The 22,021-nt window shown below is 43.0% G+C and overlaps 1 protein-coding gene across 10 annotated transcripts in view; it reads left to right on the top strand.

Moving 5' to 3' along the window:
- The window catches only part of SEMA5B (semaphorin 5B), a 381,163-nt gene that overhangs the window by 223,619 nt on the left and 135,523 nt on the right, over nt 1-22,021 (top strand). For all 10 annotated transcript variants that reach the window (XM_075933113.2, XM_075933119.2, XM_075933111.2 and 7 more), the window contains 2 exons: nt 1,934-2,033; nt 18,546-18,591. In XM_075933113.2, the coding sequence (XP_075789228.2) occupies nt 1,934-2,033; nt 18,546-18,591 (146 nt within the window). The remainder of the gene's footprint in view (nt 1-1,933; nt 2,034-18,545; nt 18,592-22,021) is intronic.

Raw genomic sequence — 22,021 nt, 5'->3', positions numbered from 1 at the left:
GTGATGCCCATTATATTGCGTTATGAGAGTGCTACTCCGGGGGAGAGAGGCAGAACCTGTTCCCTATAGATACTGCTGAAGGAAAAACTTCCAGTACCAGAGCGTGTGGCAAGCACACACATGTAATATGGAATGGCCATGAACAATACATTTTGAAAAACACCAGTCACGGAAAAAGTTTTACTGTCTTTTATGCAGAACAGAAGAGCATGCTCCTTGTCACAGATGGGTGGGTAGAAAGGATCACTGCTCCATGGATTGGCATGTAATCTCTTACCGCGCTGGATCCTAGATGTCTTTCTAAGCTTTCAGCTTCATCTGGCCAAAACTTTGGCGGGAGGAGTTGATTAACTAAATATTTCAGTATTTTGGAATTTGCTTTCAAAGTGCTCATTTTAGTAGACTATCTTGCAAACCAAAGACTCTGGAAAATTTGGCTTGGGAACACTGAAACATGTTGTTCCTTGAAAAGGGATAAATGAAATGGACATTCTTGTCAGTGTCACATATGCTATTCATTGAACAATGGTTGCTATTCCAGCCAGGACTCTCTGCTGCAGAACTGTGAACCCTGGAACACTGGCAGTTTTCCAATGGTAACCTGCTTGTGTTTTGACTAAAGTTGTGTCAGATCTGTAATAGATTCAGCAAAGCATCTTGCTTCAATGAATTCATCAGAAAGTTTCTGACCAGCTCTGCTGTCAGCAGCACCCTAATGGGAGCACAGTATTTTGTTTCTGTGATCTTAGGAGGACTAGAGAGGTAGTGTGGTATGGTTCTTATTTTTGCCTCCGCTATCCTGAATGTTTGAACTTATCCAAATTAGAAATAAGGCATACATTTTTAACAGAGAGGGTGATTAACTACTGTAGCAAATTCGCCAAGGAATTGAAGGATTCTCCCTATCTTGATGTCTTCAAGACTGCTTTTTGGAAGATATGCTTTAGTCAAACACAAATTACTGAGCTCAGTACACAGGTAACAGTGAAATTCTATGGCCTGCATTATACCAGGCACTAAAGTAAATAATCAGATGGTTTCTTCTGGCATGAACAGTTGATATATGCCTTACCATTACACCTAGGAACTGCTGTGTAGCTGAACTCTTTTTAAAAAAATACTTCTAAAAATTATATCACAAACATTGTCCCCTGAATCTTTTAATAGATGTTAGTGTATTAACTGATGAGGCTCTCATGGGCCTCCTATCGACTACAGTGGGAGTTTTACCCCTTTGAAGATAGATTCTAAGCAATAAAACTGGCTAACTTGTGTGTGTTTGCAATTTGAGGGAATGCCTACCATGGCAAATCCAAGCTAGATAAATAAGACGTGTCTCTCATAGGGCTGTATTCAAATGTGGTGAAGAATTCTACGTACTGTATGACTTCATCAGCATACACCTATAACACCACCCCTGTTGAACTAGGAAAGTTCTATCCTGATTTCGCTGATGGGGAAACTCCAGGACAGAATAGAACAAATGACTTACCTAAGGTCACACAGGAAGTATGTGTTGGAGCTAGGAATTGTTCCCATGTGTCTTGGTTACCAGCCTAATATCGTATCCGCTAGACCAGCCTTTGTACCCTGGATGGTGCTTCAGTGAAATGGCACCATTAACATCAGTTCTGAATCTGGCACATAGACTTTAAAATAAGTGAATAAACCAAGCCGCCATAATGTCTGTTCAGAAATAATGGTGACTCTCGATCTTTGGACATAATGGATGGGAAAATAACTGCTGAGAGAGCCTCCCTTTATTATGGAGCTTTTGCAGATTCTGCTCAGAATAAAGAGAAGTGCCCTAAATAGATTAGTAAATATCTTCACCTGATGGATACTCAGTAGGAGAACGAGTAGTGGATGTCCGAGTGAACTCGCTGTTTCTGGAGCAGCATCATTGTTTTCTGCTTTTTCATTTTCTTTCCAGATCTGAAGCCCTGGGTGTCGAATTTCACCTATCCAGGTGTGCAAGACTTTTCTCAGCTCGCGCTGGATGCCAACAGGAATCAGCTCGTTGTGGGAGCAAGGTAAAGATAATCTTTTAATTAGACCAGGATTGCTGTTCAAGCTCTTTCTCTGCAGGTTACTAGCTTCGGGGGAAATTGTCTCTGTGTGTGTCTATCTCTCTCTCTTTCTCTCTCTCAAAGAGAGGGCTGTAATTATATAGGGATTTTAGAATCTCAATAAAATTGCAAAGAATTGAAATCACTATTATTTTTAAACCATTTTAAATGCAATTAAAATGAAAGAGGAAGCTGCTGTTAGCAAAGAGGTTAGCAAAGTTCTAGTAGGCCAGTGTATTTCATAGCTCTGCTAAATCAGGACAGAGCTCTCTTGGTGGTTGTCTAGTGAAGTTCTTTAGTTACACTGTGTTTGTTCATTATTGAAGGGCTGCCATCTCTCTGCAAGGCCGTACCTGGGATGATGGTCTTTCCCCCCACTATTAGAGTTCACATTTAACATTGCTGTGCAGCCTTCCTTATGGATGTTTTTCTTTTATTAGCCAGGAATATATTTGCACAACCAGAAAATCTGAAACCTCAAAGTAATAAGTAACAAATTGGTGGCAGCATCGTGCTGCTTGATGTCACATATAAGAGATGTCTGTCTGTGTTAAAAGTAATTACAGACAACGGTGTTGCAGTGGCAAAACAGCCAGGGACGAGGTTATTCCAAATACTGGAGCAAAGAAGAGGCAGATTGGAACACTCTGTCCTTCTGCCAGAGTTAAACAGATGGTGAATGGATTGGACAGAAAAGCCTGAATTAGCTGCTCAAAGATAAATGTTTTTTTATGAAGGAGACAACCTAAATTTCCTAATTCAATGAATGAGCAAGAGATGCAGATAATGTTGTAGCTGGCTGAGGTGAAAAGTGTAAATGGTAAATTAAAAGCAACTGTTTGAATCTTCAGTGTAAGCATGTTATGGCCCTGCTGCCTGTTGGTCAAGAAACTGTAAGCTGGGAAAAAGGCATCAAGGACTTTGTGGAGGATGTATACTGCATTATAGTGAAACCCTTCCAAGCACATCTCAGAAGGGTTAGAGATGTGCTAGGTCAGTGTTGCCTCATTACCTGTTGGGCAGTGGCAGGAACAGCTAAGGGAGATTTGATTGCAAGGACCCAATTCAGACTACAGCCAACATTTGCGCAGTGCGAGAACTTTCTGGCTAGGAGAAAATAAAAGTTTGAAAAGGGAGATAGTTGAATCGCTGTGAGACAGTCTGCATGGCTACAGACGGAAGTAGAACAGCTTGGCTGAAAGAAGGATGGTGCTCAGATAAATGGGAACAACTGGGAAACTTGAAGGGAAACATGTAGCCTCCCCTAGAAGGAAGCTGCAGGAAAAGTCAGCTCTGAGGAGACAGCCTACTGGAACTGTGGATGTGAAAAGCCTCTGTAAGTAGACTGTCCTTGTGCCACAAGGTGAGGTGCTGCTGTGGAAAAGTAGCCAGAAAGCATCATGACAAGTAGTCTCCATTGTTCAGCCTGACAAGGGGACCACCAGCTCCATCAGGAGCTATAAAAGGTCTAGTGATAGAAATGTAGCCGTGTTTGTCTGGTGTAGCTGAAGCAAAAATCAGGACTATGTAGCATTTTAAAGACTAACAAGATGGTTTATTAGGCAATGAGCTTTTGTGGCCCAGACCCACTTCCTCAGATCAAATAGTGGAAGAAAATTGGCACAATTTTCATATGTGTTCATTTTTTTTTCTTGTATCCTTTGGTATATATGGATAGTGCCAATTTTCTTCCACTATTTGATCTGAGGAAGTGGGTCTGGCCCACGAAAGCTTATTGCCTAATAAACCATCTTGTTAGTCTTTAAAGTGCTACATAGTCTTATAAAAGGTCTGTACCTCATAGAATTCACATGGGCTCTGAAGTGCAGAGGTTGTTTCCATAAACTCTTGTAATATGATCTGTTGCCTTCATTTGATCTCGGACTGCAGCGATCAGTGATGGAGGTCTATGTGCTTTGTAGGGCAGTAATTAAGAGCTGGATGGAATATTCCTGTTAGTGTTTGATAAAAAGGCAGCTCCATGTTTTTAAGGGGAGGGTCTGCTAAACCAGGATGTGATTTAGAAATGCTGATTCTGGAACAGGTCAAAAGAACTGCTTCTGAGTACCAAAGGGAAGGGAGAGAGATAAAAAAAGTCCTATTGGAAGTGTCTCTCTGTCTTTGGAAGGGTCAGGTACTGGTAAACAGGTGGTATGGCACCTGGGTACACCCAATGCCAACGGACACTGACTATAACAGTGGTTCCTAAACTTTTTGGCATCACCCCCCCTTTTTGATTTTTGAAAAACCCTCATGCCCCACCCCCCAAAAAGCAAAACTTGATGGGGGGGGGGAGGGCTAGGTCGCCTCGTGCCCCCCCCCCCTGGAATTTCTTCACATCCTTCCAGGGGGGCACGCCTCCCAGTTTAGGAACCCATGGACTATAGGGTCTTCGTGGATTTAAAAGTAGACATTCTTCTACAAAGGAGTTTCACTAGCCAGCTACAGGGACAGTCTGCAGAACTGGAATTCATTTACAGATTTGACACAGTTACCCTGGGCTTGAACAAAGACATTAACTACTAGGGTGCATTACCAAGCCAATTTCTCCTGTCTTTAAAATCTGCATTTCCATGACAAAAGCTATGTACGGGACACATCCAGCTCACTTAATTAGCCTCATTAACATGGGTTAGTCTCTAATGTGCCACAGGACTATACATAGGTCTTGGTAAAGCACGAACAAGAAAAAGATTCTGTACTAGCTAAGCTTAAGGTCTGGAGACTGGATGGACAGGGCTGAAGCTGCAGAAGTGTTACCTAAATTCCAGCCTTACAGAAATATGCAGGATTTAAAATAATCTCTGGGATCCTTAGCCTAAAGGTCCAGCGACCTGAGTTGATTGCAACTCTCTGAGGAGCCCTGGAGCTTCGCATCTCAGATAGCAGCTTCTGAGCAGACTTTTGGCCGAAAATAGGCTTTTACCTGAATAGTTGGCAGAAAGTGCCTAACAGTGCTGTCAAACTTGTAAAACCTGTGCCACTTGGAAAGCATCACTTCCAGCCCCAGGGCATCTTCCGTTGTAGCTGGAGTGTGGCTGCCGCTGAACCATAAAATGAACAAATGCTACCAGATTATGTTGCATGGGCAGAAAATCATTGCAAACCAGGAAACTAGGACTGTGGCAGAGTCCTGGTTCAGGAATTTATACACACGTTTGGCACACCTGGGAATGTACAGAATGCCAGTATTAAAGTCTGTCTAAGCTATTTCCCATCGCCATAGTATGTGGGTACCTCACAATCTCTTAGAATTCCCCATCTCAAAAGGGGAGTGTGAGAATATTGTCCCATTTTTCAGATGGAGAATTCAGTTGTCAAAAGGCTAAGTGATGTGGCCAAGGTTACAAGGGAAGTCTGTGGCAAACCGGGACCTTGACCCTGGGTCTTCAGAGTTCTAATCTTGTATTTTAGCTAATGAACCATCCTTTCTCATGTGGGCATCTTTCAAGAGTCTAATTTTCAAAGGTGCTGAGCGGACATAGATCCCATTGACTACAGCTAGAGCTGTGGGTACTCCGCAGTTCTGAAAATCAGGCAGTGTGTGCCCACGTAGAAATTAAAACACACAGACCTGCTCTCGCCCACAGTCTGATGAGTACGTTGAGAGATTGAATAGCACTTTGGCTATCAAGTTGTCAACTGGGACAAGATGTGCAGTCCTGAATTCACCCCTGAATCTGATCCAATATTTCTCTGAGAGAGTGACTGAGATGAGTTAGTGCCATTTGTTATCATCCCTTGTATTCATATCACTCAGCCTCCTGCTGGGTTTGCCCCCTACCAAGTCATCTGTGGCTGAGAAATTACTCTGCCAGTTGATGTATTCATGGGAATGTGATCAAGCAAAGAGCAGGAGTGTGTGTCTGATTATATCACTGGTAGGAAGGTATCTGAAATCTGTTGCAGAAGCTGGAAAGAAATTCAGAAAATCAAATAACCTTCATTCTTACCATGGTAAGTTTCTCGAGGGACACAAGAAGCAGTCTGATTTAAAAATCACATCCCAGTGCTAGAAAATAAACAATTCTTGTAATGAAAGAATGTGAGAGAGAAGAACCCTCCTTCGAAATTTACAGAGAAAGTTCAAGAGTTGATGGAATTTGTTAAAAGAAACAGCCTGATCATCTGTGTGAGAAAACATGGATGAAGATGAGAAATGTGTAAATGGACATTATTTCTAGTTAAAAGCTTAATTAGGAGTGCCTGGAGCATCTTTACCCATGGAAACAAATGTGATTTAAAATGCAGGCTTTAATCCATGGAGCTTTATATGGATTGATCCTCAGGAAGTTCAAGGTAGACTTACCTTTCATATTAGAGGGACAGAGTGGGTGAGTTAATGTCTTTCACTGGACCAACTTTTGTTGGTGAAAGCCACAAGCTTTTGAAATACACGGGCTTCCTTTTCATATGGCACTTTGATAGCTGGCATTCACTCAGGCACTTCAGATAGCAGCTCCTAGTTACATGCTAGAGACCTTCTAGGGGAGAGCTCCCAAGAGCCTGAATTTGTTGATGTCATGTCACAATCCAGGTCTTAGCTGTTTATCCGGGTATCTGTTGAGGAGGGGAGGATGGAAGAAAAAATTGTGTGGCTTCTGGGATCTTTGGACACTGGCACTTGGTGTTTAACTTTTTCTGTGTAAAGTTTGTACATGCACCTAGCATTCAGGATGGGCATTTTGAGAACTTCAGAATATATAGAAAATAGACTCAAATGAACAGACATAGGTTGCTGGTGCTGGCTGGTGCACATGAGCAGTTACTGCTGCAATTGAACAAATAGGAGGTTATCTCCCACAAATGGAATCTGTGACAATAGGTAGTTTAGCCCATTTTTTTCTTTTGTTAGCAATGGAAACAAATGTTCCTCGGTTATAACTCAGGATGGCACTATCTGCATTTATGCCAAATAGCCTGTTTAATCAGGTATGTTACCTTACATGACCTGCCTCTCATCACTTTCGTATCCACAAATGAAAGAGGGTCTCGGATGACTCAAGACATCATTTCACTGACATCACTGTGTGAAAGACCATCTCAGCAGGACATGGGTTCTATGAAAATCATCCTGACCTCACCAATGAGGGTTAGACTGCAAATGTGCCTGGTACTTCGGATAAAATCCATGTCAGTGATCACAGAATAAACCACCCAGGAGAGAAATTTTTGCTTCTAATAGCCCATACTGGATAATTAAGTTAAAAAAATATGTTCCAGAAATTTGAGTACAAGCAAACACATGACGACGATGTTGTTCTGAAAGCTCTAGAGCGGTGGTTTTTAACTCGAGGGTTCTTTTGATTGTCTGAGGGATCTGTATAAGGTGACTCTGAAAATAATAAAAAGTTCAGATCCATTTTTTGATCGAAGTATGTGACTACACCCATCTGCAAGTCAAAACCCAGAAGTGTGATCATTCCTATCGAAGCCCTCTTTCACACTGTGTCAAATGCCATGGTGAGCCTGTGTGGCATCTAATGTTGAATTCTGTTCAGGCAGTTTTCAGTCTGACTTCTATGATGGGGATCTGTGGTCCACAGGTTGAATTTCCAGAGGAGTCTGCACCTACACTGGAAATTTTTTAGGAGCCTGCAAATGAAAAGTGATTGAAAACCACTGCTTTTTATTTTTTTCTAATGCACTCCCCTCAGCACCACTGGGTGGCGCAGCAGAGCAGTGTTTAACCTGTGTTAATGAACTTGTTAGCTTTGTCTATGGTACGAAGTTTGCGACAGGGCAGTTTTATATGGATAGTTTGATATCCAAAGTGGTTCTTTCTTCATCTGCTTACAAATGAAACAAAGTTTCTGTACAGTTCAAAGGGCATAAGGAACTCAGCAGGAGCAGAGAAAGGGGATTGGTCAGCAGTGAATTAGCATCACCAGCCCTGTAAGCTTTCATTTGCGTACAGAGAATGTAGGAAATACCTGGCGTTTGAGGGGAAAACTGAAGAAGTTAAATAAGTATATTTGGTCTAAGTGATGATGTTTAAGGAGGTTGGGTGGGAGGGGCTACCCAATGATGTGAAAGATGTAAACACCTAGGAGGAATTAAGTTGGCCAAAGAGAGTGTAATTAGAAGTAACAGGGTGATAGTAAGAAAGACTTGCCAACAGTGAGATGGATTAGGATGTGGAATAGTTTCTCTAGGAAAGTGGTCAAAGCCCTATAGTTTGAGATTATTACAGCTTGCATGGAAAGTGTGTAAGAGAATATCCTGAACTGTCAGAAGGGTGAACGAGAGAACCTAATAATCAGAGCTAGTCGGGGGGAAGTATCATGGACGTTTTTGTGATTTCCCCTTTGCCAAATATGAGATTTTGGGGAAGAGGGAATTCAACCAGCTTTGTAGATGGGTGGAAATTTCACAAAGAATTTCATTGTGAAGTTCCCTATTTTGTTTTTAATTTATTCCTACTGCTAAGACATATCCACACTGAATTTCTGTGCTGTTAGGATTTTTCTGAATATTATTTTTATCCTTGTATTTTGTTCAGAACTGTCATGCACACCATTGCCTTCTACTAAGCAGAACCAGAGCTGCTCAACTGCATGATTAAGCCCTGTGCTGCTTCAGCTGGTGGGAATTCTGCCATGGCTGGTCAGGTGGCAGTGCTTTTGGAATCAGGAGAGTCTTGAGTTTCATTGCCAGTGTGAGGGACCAAATTATTATGATGAGCACAGTGACAGCCACAAAGTCTTTGGTTGTTTTTTTTAAAATTGGGACATATGATTAATCGGCATGATCTGCTGCCTATAAGACAGTCCCAGCTAAGAGGACTCTACAGTAGCTCTACCTAGATTCATCTCAGAGAAATGTTGCTATGGGAAAAGCAGTTGCGCACAGAGTAACTGCATCATATTACTATGTGCCATTTAGTACAGTTCTCTGTTGAGCAACCATTGATTTTTAAAAAGAGTGATGTTCCAGACAAGTTTTTCTTCAATAGAAACAAAATTACAGGCTGATGAGATTACAAGTTGCAAGGGAGTTGTTGGCAGATCAGCTTTCCTCCAGCATCCATAGGTAGGGCCCTGTAAATGAATCAGTAGAGTAGTGTTTGCTGAAGGGATTACTACATCCCTTGGTGGAGTCAGCATGCAATCAACTCCTGAGTGAGAAGCCTGGAATCATTTGTTAGTGTCCTGGGTTTCTTGAGATGGCAACATCAGAGGAATACACAGACATATTAGAAGTTCAAAGCACATCTGGGCCTCAGTAAGGATGTTGTAGGTCAGGCTAGCATAGGATTTGGCAGTCAAGTCACTTGCGGTTTAATTCTGATTCGGTTCCTGCCTTAATGTGTGTTCTCTTAACCTTTCCATTGTTTCTTTCCCCCACCTGTAAAAGAGGGTTGGTGAAGCATGACTAAGTTATGTTTGTCATGCAAAGTATTCTTCAGGCCTATGGCTGCAGTGTGAGAGGAACAAGGACATAGGCAGTTTTGCCTAAGAGTCACAGCTGGACTGAAGTCCCGCCAGGGACAGTAGTCATCAAGCAGGAGTTGGAGGCATTGTAAGAGCCAGGACCTGTAAGCAAGTGTTAGAATGATAGTCTGGCTGTGGACTCCTACGGTGCCTATTGCACAGTGTTCTTTGCATGGTTTCCTGGTGGCACTGTGGGAATATCAGTTGTCCTGTGCTCTGCAGACCTCAGTTCTAGTCCCCAGGTATTAGAGAAGGCAGCAGCTCCTGGCTGCTAGTCTTGTGTTCAGTCCTAAGCCATGCACAATGCCAAAGCAAGATGTTAGGATTTGTCTTACACCTCAGTCTGCGTCTTGGTTTTTGTCTTGCCTGCTTTTATCCAGTACTGATCACTAGTATATTCGTGGAATGCCTTTCGTGGTCCAGGACCTCTCTGTGCTGGGTGTTACACAAATACAGAACATTCCTTCCCATAATTACACTGATATACCTTAATTCTCTAGTTTTTCAGAACTCATGTCAGGATGCTGTAGTCCATGGCTGGCTTAAAACTTCCCTTTTCTAGAAGAATCAGTCTGTATCCGTGAGGTAATGTCCCAAAAATAGAAAATGTTTCCTCTCTCTCTCAGCACCTCTGCATTCCTCACCCACAAGCAAGCTTTTAATTGTGAATTAACCTTATCTGCTTCTGTGCATCCCAACTAGCCACCAGCACTGGAAAAATGTGTAACTTTGCAGTCTTCAGCAGAGGTCATTCTGACGCACCGCTGAGTTGTTTTGTGTGGTTTTAGAGAGAGATGGTAAATATAGATGGAAACAAGACGTGAAAACCAACCACCCCATTTCATCATTTTAAACTGGTAAAGCTCTATTGGAGCTCTTCCTGATTTATAGCAGCATAAGTGAGCTCCGGATCAGGATGTTTTTTTTAATAAGAAGGAAGATTTCTTTTAATCAGTAGGCATTGTTCTGACAGACTTGATGCCTGAAAAGAGAGAGGGTTTTTCAGAGAGCAGAATACACATCTGTTTGTAGACCCGTGTGCTTCAAGTATACTGTAAAATACTTATAAACCCTATAGAGGAGATCTCGGCTTTTGTTGAAGATCATGTTAAATGGCTTCTCCTTAGAAATGCCCGGTTTCTCTTGCAGTCACATTGCTCCGTGCTTTGGAGATGACATACTTTTGCCTTCCGTGCAGTTGTTTCAAGGTAAGGCAGTTCTGGAGGGAGAATGTGGGAAATGTGTGATAAAGTTCAGCCAGGGTGCACTTGGCCAAGTGAGATGGCTACTTAGTAAGAAGATTTGACTGTGGAATGTTACTGGAAGGAGATTTAAGCGGATATGTTTTTCTGCTCTTTAAGATGCATCTAGACTTCTCCCTTTCTGTTACAACTCATACTACGTGGTGGTAGGTACGAGGAACATTTAATCATTTTCAGGCCAGCCAGTTAATAAACACTTCTATCTTTAGGATTTGTACTGTAGTGAAGCTCTAAGAAACCTGCAAATAAACAGGGAGTAGGCCCAGATTGTGGGAAACATTCCTTTTCAGAACAGTACTTAAACATGTGCCTAAATACCATTGATGTGATGAGGATTTAAACATGGCTTTATACTTAAGCATGTGCATAAGTGCTTTTATGAATTGGAATACAGGACTATGTAGCACTTTAAAGACTAACAAGATGGTTTATTAGATGATGAGCTGTCGTGAGCCGGACCCACTTCCTCAGATCAAATAGTGGAAGAAAATAGTCACAACCATATATACCAAAGGATACATTAAAAAAAAAGTGAACACATATGAAAAGGACAAATCACATTTCAGAACAGAAGGGGAATGGGGGTGGGGGAAGGAAGGTAAATGTCTGTGAGTTAATGATATTGGAGGTGGGGAAAGGTAAATGTCTGTGAGCTAATGGTATTAGAGGTGTGATAGAAATGTAGCAGTGTTAGTCTGGTGTAGCTGAAACAAAATACTTTCTGAAACAGAAAATGTATTTTGTTTCAGCTACACCAGACTAAGACGGCTACATTTCTATCACTATTCTTTATGAATTGGGGACTTAGAAAAAAAGCATGATCTTACTATGCATACATAGGAAATCTTGCACGATTGAACCAGGTCTTGGTTGAGGCTTTCTGGGTGCTACTGAAATACAAGAAATAAGAACAGGGGAATTTTTAGAAATGAGTTAGATGTAGTGAGAAATAAGAGAAGGAATAATGATAATTAGCTTGGATGGTATATATTATGATATATATGATCCTATTTATCCCAAAAGGCACAGAGCACTTTACAAATGATAATCACTAGAACTACTCACCTGTGAAATGCAGCCAACTCTGAAGTCACCTTGCCTGGAAATTTAGGACAGGAAATGAAGAGGACAGTTTGGATGGGAAGTGAACACCATCCTGTCCCTTTAAATGTATTCACACAGTTTTTTGTTTAGAGCTATAGGAGAAAGGTGTTCGTAGGATAACTTAGTTACACCAGAAAGTTATTCCTTTGGCAAGTTTGGTCTGCTGCAGGTTTGTTAATTTAAAAAAAAAAAAGTTATTGTTGTGAAGAGGAAATAACTGAAATTTATTTTAAAAAAATGTGCGAGAGGAGGGTAAGGTTGGTGGGAATGTACTAGAAGTGGGGCTCAGCTCCCCACCCAGTTGTGCAGGGTCTAACTTATGGCCTGCAGGGCATACATGGCTCACCAGAGAATTTCATACGGTTTTTGGCGGGGCTTGGGATAACAGCTCCAGGTAGCGCTTTGCTTATAATTTGGGAAAAGGTTATGTATTCTTTATGGTTTCCCTTGTCCCGTTTTCTGTAATTCTGATGCCTGGTTTATGCACTGATTTCTTTGTTTTTAAACAGACAGTATTGTACATAGCTTGTTTCTGTAGAAATACACACCAAACAAGCTGAACATAAAAAACATAAATCACTGCTCGTGACTTTAAATCTTATTAAAATTACGTAGAGTCTGTTTGGCCAACATCAGATTGTGCGTTGGGTTATGTAGTGCTCCTGTGTGATAAGGTTGGCAGCTCTGCCAATATGTAAATGGCGCGCTTGCGTGTTCCTTAATTCTGCACCTCCAGATGATTTAAACTCCGGTTCAGCAAGGTTTTTAAACAGGCATGTGACTTTAAACACATATCCCACTGAAGTCAGTGGGAGCATTTTGAGGTACCTTTTGTAAATACCTTTTCAAATAAGGGCCTTAAATCACAGTTCTACTTTTAAAAGTGACTGTGTAAAAATGGTGCCTTCTTACTCAGCAGATCTTCCTTCTACCTGGGTATATGCAGGGTAACAGTTGCTAAATATAGGAAGTAAAATACATTTTTGCTGATTTTTCCTCCTGTTAGCCCTGCAGGGCCAATACACCTTAGAACAACTTATCTGGATTCTATCGCTTCTTGCGCATCATCTGTAAAATTGTTAGATTCTTTCAGTTATAACACTGTAAAGTCACTAAAAGTCAAAGAATTGAACAGGCAACACTGACGGCATAATATGGTCAGCAGAATTTCTATTACTGTTGATATGTGAGAAGAAAAGAACCTCGTTTGATCCTAAATGTCATGTTGAGTTTTCTGGGTGAGAAATAAGAAACAAAATCTTTGTATTGGTAAATGGGGCCCACTTTTTTCCATGGAGACATGGCAAATATATAGGACTGCATTCTTACACAATAGTGTTTGCAAGGCAGAGCTGTGTATTAAATTACTTCTGGAGGAATTATGTGCTATTGCGCATACACATATTTCATGAGCTGTGCATGAAAATACTTCTAATTTTTTGACAAAAATAGCTTCTGCTGCAAAATGTCTGTAGTTCTGTCTTCTGCCCATCAGAGGGCACGATGGTGCTAGATCAGAGAAGCAGTTCTGGCATGGGGTGGGCAATAATTTTCAATGGTGGGGGGGCCACTCCAAGCATTTGGTAAGTAGCTCTGTCTGTGTGTGTGCGTGTGCGTGTGCGCACGTGCATACTTTTCTACTATATGAATGGAGAGGGTGCCGTTTCTGGGATGGAGTTGGGTACAGAAGGGGGTTCGGATCTGGGGCAGGAGTACTGTATAAGAGAGGATGCTGGATCAGGGAGGGAGTTTGGATGCAGGAGGGGGTTGTGATCTGGGGCAGAGGGTGGGTGTGTATAGGGGTTCCACAGTCAGGCTCTGCCTGTCAGTCACTTATCATAGGTGACTCTCAGCTAGCGGCTCAGTGGGACCCTCAGATAGGCTCCTGACTGCTGCAACCCCACAGGCTATTCAGAATGGCTGGGAACAGCGGGTCTCTGTGTGCCATGTGCCTACAAGCACTCCCATTGGCTGGTTTCTGGTCCATGGAAGGCTGTGAGGATGGTGATGGAGTCTGGGGGGAAGGTGTGGAGTCCCACTTGCTCTCAAAGGGTACGTGCCTCACGGATGCAAGCTGGCCACTTTGAGCGTTGTGTGGGGCCGCAGCAGGCAGGGAGCAAGCACAAAGGTCCTGGTGACCCTCTGCAGTCCAGATCCAAATGTTTGGTGGGCTGGATGTGGCCGACAGGCCTTATTTGCCCACCCTGCCCTAGCAAAAAATAACTTCAGCAGTTCTGCTTCCCCCGGAGGGCAGCTGTGGCTCTAGAACGCAGCAGCTGCTCTTAGCAAGTTCTAGCCAGCTAGGAAAGAATTAAGAGCCTGCTTTCTTCACAGCTCGTCGGGCCAGGTCAGGAGATGAGATGTGAGACAAACAGCCTGGGGCTGCTTGGAGGAGTAACGGACAGGAGCTCATAAGGGCTAGTTTGGGAGGACAGACTGGGGTTGGGGCTGAATGGAGGGAGGTGCAAGGCCATATGGGCAAAGGGGGAGGGGTGCAGAGCTACAAGGGGAAGGAGAATGGCTAAGTAGGGATACAGACACATGGAGACGGGGTGCAGGGACACATGAAAATGACGGGAAGGGGCTGGCTGAGGGATGCAGGTTTAGGGGTCATTTCATAACAATCCCTCTTCTCTCTTCAACCAAACCTGTTCCATACTTTCCCCACCAATACACAATAACCCTTCAAGTTTATACCCAGGATCTTTCCCAGCAATTCCTTTCCTTTGGCTTCTCTGTTCTCCCTGTCTCCCCACTGCCATTGTGCTGCTTCTGGGGGGTGCAGGAATTATGGTTCTGCCTTCTAGTCTCAATGCATTATTGTTCAGAGTACCATATTAATACATCTAGAAAGGAATCTATTTGTCAAACAACATTTCCTGAATCTTTGTTGTCTGTATTGTTACAGACGTATTTGCTGTTATTTTGCAACAAATTACCCAGATAATTAAAACTGTTGTGATTATCTTGTGTTATTTTGACAAATAAAATACACAGAATTTTAAAATATTGGGTGCAGAATTTTTATCTTTTTGGCACTGAATTCCCTCAGGAGTAACATGAAGAAGCAGGAAAATCATTGTGATAATTGTGTGAACTTTAATATCTTTGACTATTGGAGGATTGTGTGACACCTGACCACAGCTCACAACTGATGCGTATGTGTGCACACCACACAGTGATCTCTGCAAAGATAGAGCCTGCTTTTCTTCAAATAGACTCTGTTCTTTCTGCAGCTCTTTAGGATGCAAGGAAAACTATCTCCTTTGAACATGCCTCTTTCTTTAAAAGATTTTGGTTGAACCTGTTCTTCTTTGGGGAAAAAAATCTAATATTAAAAGTTTATCACTCAATCAAACCACCCCATGTTTCACAAGGCTAAAACAAGGAACTGGAATGTGTGTTATGTGACTTTCAAAATCAATGCATTTAAATAGCTTGCTTAACAACAGGATACCAACTCCAAGCCAGCTATCATGAGAACTCCTTCCTTGGAGTGTTACAAGACTTGAGGCCCTGTGACATGCTTTAACACCTTCAGGAACAGGATTATTTCATGATGCCTTACACACTGGAGCTGCCACGCTATTTTTGTTAAATTAGTGCATACTTTCCTAAGGGGGCCAAGAAATATCAGCTGCCGGATCAAAATTCCTAGTCAAGTAGCTTTGTGTAACCCTAGTCCAAAGGTCTGTTAAACAGAGCTCTTTGCAGGGCATAATGTTTGTTAAAGGGTTTCTCTACACAGCGTGGCAATGTGCACTACAATATAATTTCTAAGGACACTACTTTGTTGCACAGTAATTGGTCTGTGTAGACTCTTCGTTTTCACTAAAGTTTCCTGACTATGCTTCAACCTAGTACATGCTTCAAACACCACTACAATTCGGAGCACTGGGGAACTTCTGGTGTGCATGAGTAGGCTGTACGCAGACCAGTTAGTGCACAATGGGTTAGTGCGCTTTCAGAATGAAAACCCTGTGGTGTGCATTGCAGCATGGTGTAGACAAACCTTAAGTCGGTAGCTGGTTAATAACAGAATATCTGAGAGGTTTGGCAGCTCCAGGAGAAGGGACGTGTATGAAAGAACTACTGGGTTTGTGGAGGTGCTATTACTTAAGTACCTGGAAAGATACATTGGATGCATTTTGCTAATAATAATAACAATCCCTAGCTCTTTTCATCAGCAGGTAAATAGATCTGATAGATTTCAAAGCTCTGTGCAAAGGAGGTCAGTTTCATTATCCCCCATGCTACAGGTGGGGAAACTGAGGCAGAGACGTGGCTTCCCCAAGGTCATCCAACAGGCCAATGAAAGATCTGGGACTAGAACTCCAGTCTAGTGCTCTTTTAGGCCACGCTGCCTAAATGCTTCTAAGGAAATCATTAATTTATTACTGTCTGTGACTTGCTTTGATGGGGGCTCTTTTAAGGGTCTCATGCTCCTCTGTGTTAGTTACTCCTGTGCAGGTGAGTGGAAGGGACCCGTGTGATTATCTAATCTGATCTTCTGTATAACACACTTCATACAGCTTCCCCAAATAAATGACATCTATTTTAGAAAAAAAATCCAACCTTGATTTAGAGATTCAGTGATGGATAATCTGTCACAGCCGTGGATAAATTGTTCCAATGGTTAATTACTCTGTCAAAAATTGTGTGCCTTATTTCCCGTCTGAATTTGTCAAGCTTCAACTTCCAGCCATTGGATTACGCTAGTCTTTCTCTATTTATTATATTTATTAATGTACTATATTTAATATATTCATTAGGCTTGGGTGGAAATATGAACGCATTAAATCAAGATTATTAAGCATAAAAACCTGCATAACACAAATGATTACAGGGGGAAAAAAGAAACAATTTGTGGCTCTTTCTTGAGGTCTGTACAGATTATGAAAGTGTTGTGGGGATGCCTGGGCTAGTTGCCTCCTATAGCCATCTGGCCATCCCCTGTAGCAGAAGTGGGCAATAATTTTTTAAGTGGGGCCACTTCACAAATTTCTGAAGTGGTTGCAGGACACTCTGGAAGAGGTGGGGCCACAGGCGGAAGGGGCGGGGCCAGGAGACTGTGTGCTCCCCAGACCACAGATTTTGATTGACCTACTAGGGGCAGGGGAGCATGTGAAGTCCCTCTCCCCCTTCCCTGCCCTGCCAGGGGCGTTCAGCGCTTAGAGAGAACCACCAGCTGTTTTGAAAAGCTGGCGGTTCCCTCTACGCTCCGCATGCCCCTAGCGGGGGAAGGCGACTTCATGCGCTCCCCTGGCCAATCAGGGCCTGGGGGTAGAGGAGCGTGCAAAGTCTCCCCCCCCCCCACCCTGCCTAGTGAGAACCGCCTAGTGTGGTGCCTAGTGAGAACCACCAGCCATTTTGAACATCTGATGGTTCCCTCTGGTTCTGCATGCCCCTGGCAGGGGGAGGAGACCTTGCTCTCTTCCCTGTCCCCAGGTCTCGATTGGCCTGGGGGTGGGAGGAGTGTCAGGGCCGCTGAAGGCCAGATCAACCGGGTTGGCAGGCTGGACCTGGTTGGCAGATGCTGTCTTGCTCACCCCTGCCCTGTAGCCTTTGGCAGCAAGAACTATCCTGTCAGAACCTTCCTCTACTTGTCTGCCCAAGAATCCTCTTTGCTTGGTACATTTCTACATCATGGCATAGATGTGGGTGCATTGGCAGGTGCCACACAGAACACAGGTTTAGGGCACTCTGATTTCACTGCAGGTTTTGTGTGTGGAGAACATTTAGCAGAATGCAGCTGCTCTTTTCCTTTGCTTTCTGCTCTCTTCTGCACCTTCCTGAGTCCATCTCCTCTCCACTCCCAGAAGAGAAACAGGAGGGGGTAGCACCACGGGCCTTATACCAACTGAAGATTTTTAATCAGGCTCCTAGTCATTAAGGTTTCTTTGTATAGCTGCATTACAGGCATTGGAAAGTTTGGCTCAAAATGGGCTCAGAGTTTTGTTATAAAATTAATGAAAAGACAGGCAAAGAGAGGTGATTGTCCTGCTGTACTTGCCACTGCGGAGGCCTCACCAGGAGTGTTTTGTCCTGTTTTGGAGAGAATCCAGAGGAAGAATGTTGAAAGATTTAGAAAGCCAGACCTATGTGGAAATGTTAAAACAAAAATGCTGGGTATATTTAGTCTTGAGAAAAGTGTGAGGGGAACCTGATAACGTTTTCCAAATATGCTAAAGACTGTTATAAAGACGATGAGAATGAATTGTTCATGTCCACTGAAGGTAAGCCAATAAGTAATTGTTTGGCTCTGCAGCAAGGCAGATTGAGGTTAAATATTAGGAAAATCTTTCTGACTATAAGGATAGTTAAGCATTAGAATCGGCTTCTAAGAGAGGTTGTAGAATCTTGCCATTGAAAGTTTTTAAGAACAAATTGGACAAAATCCTGTCAGGAATGGTTTAGGTTTAGTTGGGTCTGGACTAGATGACCTTTAAAGGTCCCCTCCAGCCCTATATTTCTATGAAACAAGAGACACCGTTTTAGCATTTCCTATTGTTCCTTTGCTGGATCATGGAACCACTGCTCTTGGAAAGGCTTGCTGCCTGTATACATGAATAATTATACCATTTAGCAGAAAGTATATGACTTCCTCTCACTTTCTCCTTTATTTTTAAAGTTCTTTTTGATCTAATGACTTTGTTTTCTTCTTTTTTCTCTTGCAGGAACTACCTCTTCAGACTTAGTCTACACAATGTTTCTCTTATTCAGGTATGTTGGTTCATTTTTTTTTTACCCACTCGTTTTGCTTGATACGTTAATGAATTTGCTTGTGGAATCACTTGGTGCATGTTGTCACTATGCTTCCAGAGGGGCAGAGGGAAGAAATAGACTATGTGTTTGTTCCTTGAAAGGTAATGCTAAAAGAAAGGACATGCTTGTGCTTGACCATTTGCTAGCACTTTCTTGCTCTGCGTTCTTGAGTGTTTTCAGTGGTGAGGGGATGGGGGAAGGGAGTGCTGCTGAAAATATGGCATCTAAAGAAACAAAGCAGGTAGCATGATTGATAACTGGTGCGGCTAAAATAAAACCATACAAAGAAACCCTTGGCTTTCCTTAGTGCAGAGGTCAGCAGGTTGCAGGGATGGCTTTAACAGTTCTTGTCCCTCACCCTCGGGATGGAAGCATGGAATGCTGAAGAGCTGAATGTGTTACTAAAAACAAGATGGGACTTGTAGGTGTTAAAGGCACAACTAGTTGTAAGTGTGTGTCATCTGCCAGCCAGTGGTAGAGGAGAGGTTTGTATGCACTGGTCAGAAAGGGCATGCCAATGGGACAAGCAGGATTTCCCCCCTCTAGCTCGAATCTGGTACTGAAAGGTGCCGCAAAATTACCAATTTGAATGATCAGTTAATTAAAAGTACCTGTAAATAACAAATATTTTGGGATACAGACTGTTGTCTTCTGTAAGCACTGAATATGTGCCTTGCTCTTGTGAGATGGATAAAAGTGAGGGCACCCAATGTAGTTCAAGGCTACATTACAGCATCTCGCTCCATCCAGGTGCCAGATTGATGTCCAGTTGACTTTCCAGGGGTTCTTGCCCATGCAGAGTCAGGCTAAAATGCACTTCCCAGTGGGCAGTATTCAGAGTGGCTGGGCAAAGCATGTGCCACACCCTCTTTCCTTACACGTGAGTCTATTGACATTAAGCGTGGATGGAGGGCAGCATAGCGATTCAGCAATCATGAACTTAATTCCTGTGCAACTTCTTGTTTTATTCAGTGAAGTAGAAGTGACAGTGGCGCAAACTCTAAAGGTTGCCCTCTTCTAACAGAACCTTCCCTTTCAAGGACTGCAGGTCATGTGTGCCTGCAGAATTCCAACTGGCTAGAGAAGAGATGGGGAGATGGTGACATAGTGTTTCTCTGTAGAGTGCTGGTTGTAGAGAGGGGCCATCGTAGCCTGTTGCTCGGGTTACCTCATGGGGTCCCCTGCATCCCAGCCAGATTGAGATTCTCCCGGGGGGCGGGGAGGTTGGGTAAATGCTCAGTGGCGCTTCAACAATAACAAGTGCTTTGTGCAGCCTTTCTGCCCTGGGGTAAATTTTCTCCACAGTGGCCTGTGTGCTACATTCCCCAAAATGGAAAGCCCTCCTTTATGTAAGTGGAGGATGTGGTGGGATCTCTGGTGAACATAATGAGCTTAGTTTGTTCTTGCTTTCTGGGTGTATCCGGCCTCTTCTACAAGCCTCTTTGCATGACAATGAGAGCATGGAATTATGCGGACACACGTGTTGAGAAGGATGGAAACGAGTGTTTTTAGACTTAGTGGTTGCCTAAGTAGCTACTTGGCTTGCCTCTGTGAAGCACGTCATCCTGCTCGGAGAACACCCCATCCCTCTATAGACCTCGTTGGAAGAAAAGAATAGAAAATCGAGCTGAGAAATTAAGGGGATGCTGATTTCAGTTCAATGGAAGGGGGAGTGAAGCAAGATTTAGAAAATAACAAAAGAGGGACTATTTTGTATTGAAGTGTTAGTGGCTTTCTTAAAATAGGATACGGATCCTACAGCTTGACATATATTGGGAGGGTCTTTTCTCCTAGTGGAGGGGTCTGATTCACTGCTCCCCATGGAACCCATGTTGCAGGCTGCCAGCAGCACCAAATCTGCCTGAAGATGGGGACAACATAGTGTCTGTCTCCACACCACCCCTGCTTTGCTGAGGTAGAACTGGGCAGCTTTGCCCACAGACGAGGAACGGTGTGCTAAGTAGGGGGCAGACCCATAAACATACAGAAAGACCTTGGTTCAGCTCATCTTCTAGGTAGGCTTTAGTGGAGGGGCTCCAATTGAGCACTAGTCCCAAGTTTAAAGCTGCCTTCCCTGCCACCTCCTATGGCCACAGCTGACTGTGGGTAAAGGGTGAGTGGAAATTTCCATCACACTGCACCCGTAGAGAATAATCAATCCAGTCAGTGTTTTTGCCATTAAGGAGGCTGATCATATTTTTTTCCAATGAGCCTAGCAACACTGGAGCAATATCCTAGTGACACTGTTACCTGGCCTCCGATGTGGATGCGTTAATATCTCTCCTGTAATATGAAGATTTAGTGGCTAACTTTGATTAATGCGTCCCCCGGCCCCATCTTTTTTTCAATCAGTAAATGAACATTTCCTACTGTTAAACGGGTGACAGAGTCACTTATGATGTGCATTACATTATTCATTGCTTCCATTCAGAGGAAATCCTTGTGCCCTTGAGAATTTTGTAGTTACCATTTCACACGGCCAAAGTAAACCACCTTGGTGCTGTTCTGGAACTTTTGGATTTCTTCTTTCCACTTAGCTGCTGAGTCACTGTGGACTGTCGTCATTTAGGTGCTGATCCAAACCAGCTCAGTCAAGAGTGTTCCTCTGACTTCAGCGGCCCTGAGACCAGGCTTGTACTGGAGCATTAATTTTTGGTCCATCACAAAAGTCGGCTCCAGCAGCGAAGGTTTTGTATCTTTTCTGGATCCAGGTTGGGCTGCCATTGCTAACAGTTGTTTACTAGCACAGGGAGAACAGCTGGATTTTCAGATTGCTGGTGGTTCTGAAAAATAGGTTAAAAAAATTCAACCTGAATTCAATGCAAAGAATCTGAAGAATTTCAGTGAATAGAAAAAGCTGACGACAATTTTATTTTAGGTCCAAACAAACTGCTCAGTGCTGTTTGCTTTTATGGTAAAAGATGCCCCAGAGGAAATAAAACAGTCAGAAGAGGTAATGGTGTTAACTGCCTTTGTTTTCCGTCTCATCTATAGTCCAGTGTTCAGGGCACTCACCTGGTATTTAAGAAACCAAGCTTCAATTCCCCCTTCCACTGCATATGGAACAGGTATTTAAACTTGGGTCTCCTACATTGTGGGGGAAGTACTCTAACTGTTGAGCTATGGATGGTTTCGTAGAGGAGTCTTTGTCTCTTCTATTGAAGCTGTTCCATTTTTGGAACCTTTTTGGAAATCTAAATAGATAGAGGAGCAAGGATTTGTACTTGGTTCTCCCACATGATTTTTCAAAATAGTTTATTTGCTGGCAGGGGAGGGGTGGGGATTGTCCATTTTTGTACTCCATACAGCATTGCAATGAATGCTTATAAACTCACAGATCAACAACAAAACTGTGCTAAGCTGACATGTGATTCCACCCATGTTAAAG

This window comes from Pelodiscus sinensis, chromosome 7 (genome assembly GCF_052426305.1).
Source record: "Pelodiscus sinensis isolate ZL-2025 chromosome 7, ASM5242630v1, whole genome shotgun sequence".
Taxonomy (NCBI): domain Eukaryota; kingdom Metazoa; phylum Chordata; order Testudines; family Trionychidae; genus Pelodiscus; species Pelodiscus sinensis.
Note: the sequence above shows the minus strand (reverse complement) of the source record. Positions and strands in the feature narration are given on the sequence as shown.